Source organism: Mangifera indica, chromosome 7 (genome assembly GCF_011075055.1).
Source record: "Mangifera indica cultivar Alphonso chromosome 7, CATAS_Mindica_2.1, whole genome shotgun sequence".
Lineage (NCBI taxonomy): Eukaryota > Viridiplantae > Streptophyta > Magnoliopsida > Sapindales > Anacardiaceae > Mangifera > Mangifera indica.
Genome location: NC_058143.1, coordinates 169,969 through 181,490, shown reverse-complemented (window position 1 = coordinate 181,490; position 11,522 = coordinate 169,969). Strand labels below are relative to the sequence as shown.

At 34.3% G+C, this 11,522-nt stretch overlaps 2 protein-coding genes and 1 non-coding gene across 3 annotated transcripts; all 3 read right to left on the bottom strand.

Moving 5' to 3' along the window:
• Positions 1–187: 187 nt before the first annotated feature.
• LOC123220985 (outer envelope pore protein 37, chloroplastic-like) lies at positions 188–3,399 on the bottom strand. Its single transcript, XM_044643636.1, is given in 7 exon segments — positions 188–493; positions 610–730; positions 1,830–1,924; positions 2,140–2,310; positions 2,553–2,642; positions 2,804–3,096; positions 3,099–3,399. Coding segments are annotated over 7 exon segments (1,002 nt in total). The 5' UTR covers positions 3,199–3,399; the 3' UTR covers positions 188–361.
• TRNAI-AAU lies at positions 3,348–3,421 on the bottom strand. Its single transcript has one exon. It is a non-coding gene; the product is annotated as a tRNA-Ile (tRNA).
• A 591-nt stretch (positions 3,422–4,012) lies between these two features.
• Positions 4,013–9,147, bottom strand: LOC123220957 (la-related protein 6B). Its single transcript, XM_044643585.1, has 10 exons — positions 8,402–9,147; positions 7,788–7,869; positions 7,016–7,110; positions 6,843–6,914; positions 6,464–6,543; positions 6,256–6,355; positions 5,584–5,631; positions 5,392–5,460; positions 4,787–4,918; positions 4,013–4,596 (listed from the first exon to the last, which is right to left on the bottom strand). The coding sequence occupies exons 1-10, from the start codon at positions 8,999–9,001 to the stop codon at positions 4,324–4,326; spliced, it is 1,551 nt and encodes a 516-aa protein (XP_044499520.1). The 5' UTR covers positions 9,002–9,147; the 3' UTR covers positions 4,013–4,323.
• Positions 9,148–11,522: the final 2,375 nt, after the last annotated feature.

The window sequence follows — 11,522 nt, the reverse complement described above, 5'->3', positions numbered from 1 at the left end:
AAGTTTATGGTATTTGACATGAACTTAAAAATATTTGATTCAAATAAGATAAAACGATGATGTTTTAATTAATATGTATCAAAATGATTTTATATTAGTCGATTTTGATTCAATTCTAGTATCAAACTTAACTTAGCTTGGTATTATAACTAAACTTAAATTCAATTTCGCTCAAATCAAACAAAGCTTAAACTAAGTTGGTGTGGGTGGGAGGATTATTATTTGAAGATGGTAACAACAAATTGATGTCATTATATGTAGCAATAAGCATCATTACAATGAGGCATGTTCCATTGTTATATACAAGCCATATTTGAGATATGGAGGAAGAAGAAGAAGTTGTTGCATTGATACCATCTCTCTATATATCCCACCTCTTTTTAACGCGGAACATTAACACAGATGATTTGATGTCATCTTGTGGCACTTGGAGCATAAACTCGACTTTCATCTTCATTGCCGCTGTCTTTGCCTTGCCCATTTCGTCTCCAACCTGAGATTGAGATATCAGGAGTCATGCAAGCTTATGTTGATAAAAAGCAATCTCAAGTAAAGACATTTTAACATAACCTCCTATCAAGGTGAAAATTCTTAAGGACAACCACTTACCCAGAGAGACGCCCAGCCTAGATGCGCCTCTGAGTCATAGCCAGCTTTGAATTTAAAGTCTTTGCCATACACGTGCTTGTACACCACACTCCAGAATTTAGAATCAAAATTGTAGCAATAGCTGCATTAGAATTAAAAAAATGAAAAATAAAAAACAACATATGATTGAAAAACCAAGCTGGGTGAAAGTCCATTGAGCAATTTACAATGAAGTATTTAGCCATTCGGTGCCTCGGTTACCTTATAGGTCTAAACCTTGACTTAACGTTCAGAACATGATCACATTCAGTGAAGTCATAGCATTTCTCAATTTCCAGAACTGATAGTGCTCTCATTTGCAATGTAAATTTCAAGTCATAATCTTCTAGACAATGAATAATCTCTGGTTACACATGCATTATCTATAGGTAAAAAAATATGGTCTAAATAAGTAATTAAGTGCCATGTCCAGACACCAGAATGGGGGTTAAGCACATTTTCTTTGTATTTTAACATTTATGATATTCGTTATATATACTTAAGTACAATAGAGAATTCATTTGCTCGTAGGAAACCTTACATAACAGAAAATTTGTGATATTGCAAATAAGATTCTCAGGACATTGGACTACAGTGGATTGCTTGGAAAACCCCAAAAGTTTATTCCTTTTTCAAATTAAAGAATTCAATTTTTATTGTCACAATATCAACTGATGTCAACAATACCATCCTAGAACAACCAGTATATAACAATTCTAGCAAAATTCCAAATGGATATCACTCATGTACCAAAATATAAATATTAGTCAACCTTGTTCATTTTGAAGGTCAATCTGATTGAAAGGTCAATAAAAAATAAAGTCAATCTCAGTCATAAGAAATGATATTTTTACAAGTGTTCTTATTATATTTGTCGATATTTTACTCTTCGATGTTTTGCATCAGTGGTAATTAAATCCTGAAAATCAAAATCACAATTTATTCTCCAACAATAACATTAAACCAATTTTCTTAAGAAAGTTCACAAACTTCTTGTTAGTATCAATGGTAATTGGCAGACGCACATATCTCCTGTTGTGGGAGACAGTGTTGTAGCCAGCAAAAGTTGGGCAAAAGAAAGAAATATGCAAACATCACACCATAAGCATCCCTATTGAATAAGTTTTCAGCAAAATGTATCTATAACATACTTCTATAATTTAATTTAGATTGAATCAGTGCGTGAGGAATCAAGTTCTAACCTCAACTTGTCAGACGGACTGAACCGGCGCTTGAATGCAAATGATACTGCATTTGAAGGAAGTGAAATGGTTGGAATGAATGTCATTTCATCATCCTACAAATAAACAATTAAAAGGAATAATTAGCACAAGTAGAAAAGGAGGAAGTCAGAATCTATAACTCTGCAAACATCAAGAAAGTCCTCAGTGATTAACATTGGCATAGAAAACTGTAATTTCGGAAGGATGATAGCCTAGCGATCAAAGCAAGTAACCATGCAAAAGTAAATTGGAAAAAAAGAAAACAAAAACAAAGCTAAGACAAGACCACCTTATAGGAGTATCTTAGTTTCACTTCTTCCTCCTGGTATTGAGCAGTGCAGATCCCATTCAAAATCTGACCCTTTGCTATAGCATTTACCGACAATATTTTCATCTCTTCTTCCTCCTCTCTTTCCTCCAAAGAAATTTCAGCCATTGGAAATTTGAAGGTTGCTCTCGGCTGCAATATCATGTCAACAAATAAAGTAAAAAAAGAAGATCATTAACCTGTCAATCAATGCAGTAAAATTATGACATAAATATCATCAGTCAGTAATTACAACAATATCATCTTACTCTACTTAAAAACTTGTACCATTTATTTAAGAGTCTGTTATGACCAAGAGTCTGCTCAAACTAACTTTGCTGAAAATGTGAAAAACAATCAAAAACTAAAATCTAAATGACAAGCATTACGCTCACCAAACCAACATATGGAACCGGAGAAGACAACTGCAATGAATAGCCAGGATCGGCTAGGTCTGCAACCACTGCCACTTCTCCTTGTTGAGCCTAGAAAAGAAATAGAATGTTTAAAAAAAGCACCGAAAGGAATGCCAACCCAGCTCAAATTGGAGCAGAATTATAAAATCGGATAGTCAAACTCACAGAAACTAAAACAAACCCATTTCAAAAAACATGATTATCCCATAAAACTAAGATAAAAATCAAACCTTGACATCATGGGAAGCATTAAAGTGGAGCCTAGGGCCAACATCAAAGGAGGACTCAACAAGGGCATTTTGTTGTTCAACATCATAGTGAATAGAGAGGTGTTTGGAAGTGAAAGCCAAGTGGGGCTGAAAGATTTCTCCTTTACCACTATTCTGAAAGGAAAATTTTAACTTGGCAAGGCTATCAAAGAGTTTGGTGGAGATTTTGTGGAAGAAAATGGAGGAGTCACTGTCAAACTCTGAAGTGACTCTAACTGAGGGCCTTCTGGGAAATGATAAAAGTGGCTGAGGCCCAGGCTGGGAGGAGAGGGTGGTGGAGGCAAGGGAGGAGGGACCATGTGGTTTGGGATTTGGGACGGAGGAGGAGAGGTTGGTGGCTGTGGTGGCTCAGCCATGTTGAGTATAATTTTGTTTTTGTTTTGGTTGTTTTTCTTGGTTTTGACCGTGTGAAATGAAGTGTTAGTGTGATATTTTCATTTTGAAAATGGAAGCTGCGGATTTTGAAAGGGAAATGAACGATTATAATTTTTCCCCAAAACACAAATGGCCCATGCAGGTCTCGAACCTGCGACCTTCGCGTTATTAGCACGACGCTCTAACCAGCTGAGCTAATAGGCCACTTGGTTTATAAGATAAATAGTAATTTAAAAAGTTGTAGAAAAATATGGATAAATATACCATCTCTCCTCATTTCACGGCTCCACTTCAAAGATGAACCAAACACTATCCAGATTCAAACATTTAAGACCGAATCAAGTGTAAACCGATCCTTATCCAGCTCAAATCAAATCCACGCCTGATTGAAAACTCTCTTCCAAATGCTCAAATCTCCAAAGTGAGGTAAGGTTGAAAGCTATAGTAAAAATAAAGGTACCATGTCAATATAATTTTATCTACCAAATGAACGAATCAAATACCAAATACATGATATCAAATATTAATTTATACGCAAGAACATGTACAGAAAATGTTAAAAGAACATCTGTATGTACACATACACATTCCTCACATTATCGAGTGACATAGGCCAACAAGTGCCATTAGATTCTTCCTGTAGGATGATCTAATGGCTGTAGTTAATAACGTTACCAGACCAACATACACACTCCATACAGCAACCTATAATAGGAAACGATTTATATGAAATATCTTCTTTTTTTTTTCTATTTTTAATTTTTTTTCAATTTTTGTGGCTTTGACTCATATATATGTATCCATACTATAGGTATATTTTTGTGCCCCCACAAGGGCTGGCTTTCTACAACGAAGAGAAAAACTGTAGAAAAGATTTAACCAGCATTCGTTTCTGCATCTGCATCGTCCATACCAAATTACACAACACTATGAAAAAATAAAAAAAGTACTTCCATACTGCTAATATAACTCGATGCTTAATCTGCCCGATGGAGACCCCTTGTGAAACCCTGCCATCTACACAACTCGTACAGACATGATTATCTGCCCCACTGTTCTCGTCCCATACCAGTCACAAGAGAGGCTCAAATCTGTGGACAGAAAATTCATGAGGTATTCACAGCTACTGGTTTCCCCCTACCCATGGCAAATCCTCTTGTTCCATCTGGCATTCGAGGCCCTGGGGGTTGCTGCTTGCCTACAGTTGACTGCTCACTATTGTTCATATTATTTGATGGTGGTGTTCCCATATTATGATGCCCACGGTTACTGTTATTGTGATGATATTGACCACGGTCACCTCGCCCACGTCCCTTGCCACGGCCCTTGTTACGCACTTTTCTCTGTCCACTCTCTTTCTCATGCACTTGCTCTTCCCCCTGCCAATGATTATCAACTGAGAATTAGCAACATGATGCAGCACCCAAAAAATTGATGTACAAAAATCTAAAAATCACATGAAAATGAAAGCATCCTTAATTCAGAAGTTTGAGATTCGGCACATAAATGAGTATGGTCACACCAGCATGAGAATTCTTGAGATTTTACTTGATGAGAACAATCTCTTACCGTATATTGTTGTTGGGGAAGATCTTCCAATTGTTTCTCATTTGCATGTTGCTCAGATGTGGAAGTATCTTCTTCCTCATAGTGCGACTCCCCTTCATGCCCTTTTTTCCCTCTAACTTGAGCATTCTTCGACTAATCAAGAGGAAAAAGAAAAGTGAGGAGAGAGAGAAGGAGATCAGAAATATAAGAGAAATTGATTAGTAACTCCATGAATCAAATTTTAAAACATAATTAAAAATATAATAATCCCTTGATTTATCAAACATTTAGCTCAAGGGCAATTCTTGATAATCAAGGGAATCAATAGTATCCACATAGACATCAAGTGTAAATGAATAAAGGTCAAAGAGAAGTAGATCAGACAGACGAGAAAAATTACAAAGTCAATGTGAACACAAAACATACACATATGGATATGCATTGAATATCATCTCTTTTTAAGCCTCCTACAAACCAAACAGGTCTATCATAAATCATAAAGTAAAATGATAAGATCACTAGTCAAAAGTGAAATATTCGGTTTAATTCAATGGTTTTTACGTGTTACTTATCATAGGCACAACATGAGAAGATCAAGAAGAATAGTTCAATGTTTGATGATTTACCGCACGTTTATGCATTAAACGGACCCTAAGACCACTCCTCCAATTTCCCTCATTGTTCAAGTCTGCAATCTGCCAATTTTTTTTTTAAGTACAAAAGAGAAAAAATAATACAACTGTCCAAGTGAGAAAATAGAAAAAGTAACTAAAAAGAATAACACATTTGTATTATCACAAAACATAAAGAGTGCTAACCGCTTTCTCAGCCAGCTCAACAGATTCATATTCCACAAACGCATGCAACTGCATTTTAAAACAAGGAGTTCAACAGTTAGATTAGTCTCAGAAAAAATGACAAACAACTTTCAAGAATAAGCTATCACATGTTCTGAAGTTCCAAATTAGCCACAGATAATTTGTAAAACTCAAAAGTGCAATTGATTAATAAAGGTGAACAATCATCATCAACATGGCAAGGTCAATAGAATATGCTAGGATGATCATGTTTGCATCAAGAAGCTACTTTAAGGTTTGTTCAGCCAAAGGATAATCACACTGTTTCATCAGGCCTTCATTGCACAAGTGAATTTAGTGGAGTCTCCTTTACATGATAATCCCAATTATCTTGACCCTTGAACAGACTAATTCTAGCTTTTCATCAACAGAAAGAGATGGAACACTCACCAGGTATATATGCACTATAATGCACCAGGAAAAAAAAATTTAAAAAAAAAAAACCACACAGACAAACAGAGGAAATGATCCCTAAAGTTACAGTTAATGTCATTATACGATTCCTATTGAGTATACCCGAAAAAGAGCACCAAAATCATAAGCAAACATTAACCTGATGCAGGGCATGACCAATGCAAGATCACCGTGATATAACAGAAAAACAAAATGAAAAAATACTTCATACATACATACCTTGTTACTGAAAAGCATGCCATCCACTTTTGTCGATCTAGATGCTGACGGAGCCCCACCACCAGAAATTTGGGGCAAACAAGTACGTATATTCTTAACACTGACACAGAACAATACAGGGTAAAACATCCATAAATAGAACACACACCTTACAGAAGAACCATATTATGCAGTAATATATCTTTTAAGCAAAAATAAAACCTAGTACCTCCCAACAGCAGAGAAAATCTTCATAAGGTTTTGATGGCAATGATCCTCAGGTAAATTCTCAGCAATAACTATGCGAGACTACAAATCATGACAAAGAAACAAGAAGGAAAACAAACTAGTTGTTAAGAGAGGAGTGTTCAAAATTTGATACTTTTGAAAAAACCAAACATGCACCACAAACTTCACAGAGAAACATATACACGATAATAAGAAATGCAAGTTTTTCACACATCTTTAAGATGGCTCAACTTTCACGACTAAAGCCACAGGACATACAGGGCACTAATAGAATTGACTATAAATATTAGAAAGCATAATGCCAACCCAAAAAAGAAAAACATTTTGAAAAAAGTTTAAAAAAAAAAAAATCAACTTACTTGCAATTCTTCTACATCTGATTCAGTTAGAGGATTCTGGCGTTTCACTTTCTTCCCATCTTCACTAACAACCTATAAATTATAGTGCAACAGAGATTTAGAGATGATGTGCAGGAGATGAAATATTAAGGGTAACAAAGAGAGTAAAAAGGTACACATGTAAAAAAACTCACAAGCTTTGATGAGTTCTGCAAAACATTAGCAAGCTGGGAATTATTATTTACGAAGGCTTTAATCTTCTTAAAAGATGCGACAACAGATAGTGGCACTATAAGAATGCCAACGATATGTTAGAATGAGGAAAAGTTAATAGAAAACACAATTGAAGCTAACAAACTTTGAACATGAAAATCAAGCAACAAAGTAAACAATATGATACAGTTAGGGTGACTCATTTATCTCCCCTAATGTTTAGCCTAATTGAATTCATTTTACTAGACATCAATTAAGATCAATGATACAACAAAATGTGCAATGACAAAGCCAGCCCAAAGGTAGCAAACAAAAATTGAACCTAATTTAATAACATAAACAACACATTAAACATACACATAATTTTTCCTTTCTCACACCAAATGTGAGATAAAATAAGATCATATGCAACAATATAAATATGACATAATATGCCATAAGGCAATTGTATAAAAAAAGGATAAAAAGAAATATATATACATATATATCATCCACATTTCATCAAATAAGACTTCACAGCATCCAAATTTTGAGGAATTTTATTTATTTCCATTACTTAATGTGCATTTTGTAGGTTTCCCTGAAACCATCCCGGAGAGTTCTCTAGATGTTTTTTTTTTTTTTTTGGGGTGGGGGGTTGGAATACATTGGTGAATCTATATTGCTACGTTGATGCAAGAGCAAGAGATTAAGAGCATAAAGGTATGGCGCACGGTGCACTACACGATTTAGATTGTAGAGCAGAGTTCGTACCATATCCCTCAGGATCCTTGTGAATGAACCTCATAAGATGATCAGTAGTGGCCAAGTTTAAATCACTGAAATAGTACTCCACCTACAAAATCATTTGTTGGAGAAAATAATTATATGAAAATTTCATGCATAAAAAAGACCAAATTGGAAAAGTAACGAAAGATACACCAGCTCACAGCAAATGCAGACAGAAATCAACTAAAATTTATAGCTCTCTATTATGTGCTAGAATGTCAGTGTCAAAAATAACCCAAACGCTTAGTTGTCTTTCATTTTAGGCCATGACCATATCACCCAATAAAGGTCTCAACCCTCTACCTTTCAAGCATCTCCATCTAATCGCCATATACCAACAGTCCTATACACATTTGCACATGAAAAACCTACAGGAGCCTTAAAATCTTTCAAAAGAACTTATGATCAAGGTTTCTTTCAAATAGAAAGATATTCAATCTCTTAATCGATCCTAACAAACAACTTATTCAAAATAAATTAACAGAAGTTTCTAATCACATAAATTGTAGTTCATATATTCCATTTCCTTCATATAAACATTAAATTCCTGCAAAACACTTCGACACTGAGAATTTCAATCTTACACAGTAAAATCAAACCTGATTCAAAATCTTCTGAGTTGATTCATCGGATAACCCACCGTGATGCTGATTCATCTGATCTTTCTGATCCTCGACTGTAACCTCAACCTCTTGATTCTCCTCCTCATAATGATAAAAGTAATTTTGCTTCTGTTTATGCTTCTGATTATGATGATTCTGATTGTGATTTCGATGATGATGATGATGGTGCTGACTCTGATAATTCTGAACTGGCACATGATGCTGAATCTGGTGATGATGATGATGATGAGGATGCACCGGAATCACGTGATTCTGCATCGGCATATGAAACGCCGTCCCTTGATGCGGAGAATAAACATGCGGCGGATGATGATTATGAAAAGCCGCCGGTGGAGGCATCATCATTCTCGGCGGAGGCGGAACTTGTAATTGCACTTGCGACTGAGACACCGACGTCGAAGCAGATGATGGCGTCGTCGGAGTCGTCGCAGGAGACCGCGCCGGAACGAACTCGGGAGCGCGGGCGTTAAGCTTACTAAACGATGCCGATCGCGACAGATCCGAAGACGACAACTGAGACTGATCACTGGCAGACGTCGAATCTAGGGTTTCAACTTGAGAATCTACTTGCGCCATAATTTTTTTAACTTTTTTTTTTTAATTTTTTGAAACAAACTTGAAATGAAATTAAGATGAATCTTAATTTTGATTCTTGATTGAATATTTAGGGTTAGGGTTTACCGTGGGGGTGGAGGGCGGGGAAGGGGAGGAAGGGAAGGGGAGGTTGAGGGAGACACCGGAGAGGAATTCTCGGTTTGAAAAAAGGGGGCATGTGTGGTATTTATAGGATGTTACTGGATGACGATGATGAGTCATGATTGGCCGCTTCCTCATTTCACCTCGAATGTGAAAATAATGAAATGGGTCAAATTTGAGGAACCAAATTAAGGGTAGCTCGGTTCAGTTGAGCTCCTAAGTTAGAAATTGGAAACTTAAGTCAAAATTACTTGAAATTTGTGGTTTAAATTTATGATTGAAATTTGAAGTTTGATTTTATAATTTATTAACATAATGATGATATTTCTATAATTATTTAATATAATTTAAATTAAATTATAAGCAAATTCAAATTATATTAAATTATTGTTTAATTTATAAATTAAATTAAATTAAACTTTTTTTAATTTAAATTTAATTTTAGAAATAAGTTAAACTCTTTTAATTTGAATTTGGTTTAAATTTGATTCAAATGAATTTAAATTAAATCCAATTAAACCAAACTATTTTTCAAGACGGGCTACTAAATTCAGGTCTATCCCATGACTTGTCCTATTTAAAAAAAAAATTATGTTGTAAATAATCAAAATTAATGTCTTAAAATGTAGTATATTTTATATTATCTTTGCATGCATGCAAAAGACTCTTTTATGTAATTTTTTTTTTTAGTAACATGAAATCTCATTTAAATTAGATTGTTATTAGGTTGAAATCAGTCACACTAGGTAGAATAAACCCCGAATTCAATTATTGACCTTACAATCACTAAACTATGTAAATCAAAAGTTTGATATCGATATATCTTCAAAAGAGACTTGAATTTATAATTTCTTATACATAAAGTCTTATCTTTTATCACTCAAACTACCTAAGAGGTCATGTAATCAATTTTACATATATAGAAAATTTTAAAATTTTAATATTAATTTTTATACAAGCATAGAAAATTTTGAATTACAAATCAATATGGAGAAATCCATCTCTAGATTTTTTTTTTTTGTTGTAACAAGGAACCTCACTCAAACAAAGACATCACTTTCGACACTAAATCAATTATATTGAGTAGAACAAACTCTGGATCTAATAACAGACCTCACAATCACTTAATAAAGTAAATTAAGAGTTAGATCTTAATGTATTGTCAAAGAAGACTTAAACCCGTTAAATGAAAAGATTTCTTATTTGAGTAAATAACAACAACCATTTCATCCGACATGCATATTTTTTATTTTCCAATAGATTTAATTTTTTCTCTTTCATTAATGAAAAATTTTAATGTAGCTACTATTAGTGATTTACTGTTCAAAAATTATTGTTTAAGCAATTTATACCATCCATGCATAGTTTTTTTATCTAAGATTGCAATTCTTCTATGTTTCAGCAGCAGTATATTGTTCTATGGAGCTAAGGGCCAAAATATGGAAGAAACAGGTGTTTTCACGACTTTATTATCCAATCAATTCTATTTCACTTAATCCCTATTTCATGGCCATATATCTTTCCGGTTAAGTAATAGAAAACCTTTCTCCTTTTATATGAATCCAATTTTTATTTCATTCAAGAAAAACCATCTTTTTCTCAGCAATATCTTTGTTGTTTAATCCAATAGCATTCCGTACCCTTAGGAGGTAACCCATTTGTCGATTTGGCTTTGGGCAAAAGATTTATTACCACCCAAAATTTTGGTTAGGGATAAGAGTATTATTGTTATTATATTCAATTGTATTAATTGCCCGTAATAGCTTAGCAAGAGTTGTCAATCAAATAAACTTCATCGTTTTCTTCAATAATTGAACACTCTTTCCACAATTATCTCCCGTTTTGTTAGCCATGGAGGCAAAGGGAAGGCAACGCCTTTCTTCTGGGTATGATTCATCTTTTGTTTCTTTGGTGTAAGGCCTTTCTTTTTCCATTATTTTTTGTATTACTTGTTTTTGTTGCTCAGTGAAGAAGGCCCGTTCTTACTCCATTATTTTTGTATGTAATATATAGCTGCTGCAGACGACAATATAACCCAGAAGCGATTGAATAAAATTACTGATGCCTGCTTTCTAAAGGAAACAAGAATGGGCACGGTTTACAAAATCCTCTGAAGGTACCCTAGCACCCGTTGCACTCTGTCAGCATAACTACTAGAAATCCTCTGGCCCCATATTCTATAAGGGTAATCTGGTAATTCATATAAAAGATATTAATATAACTAAATAATAAATAAATTTTTGAATTTTTGAAATCCATCAAGAGAGACTTTATTAGTAGACCACTTTGGGTGAGAATAAGTTCTTTTGGCTTTTGGCTTTTGGCTTTTACATTTTTCTAATGCCCTGACCAATTGTTGTTAAATTTATCTCATAGATATAAAAATAAAACTATCATTTTA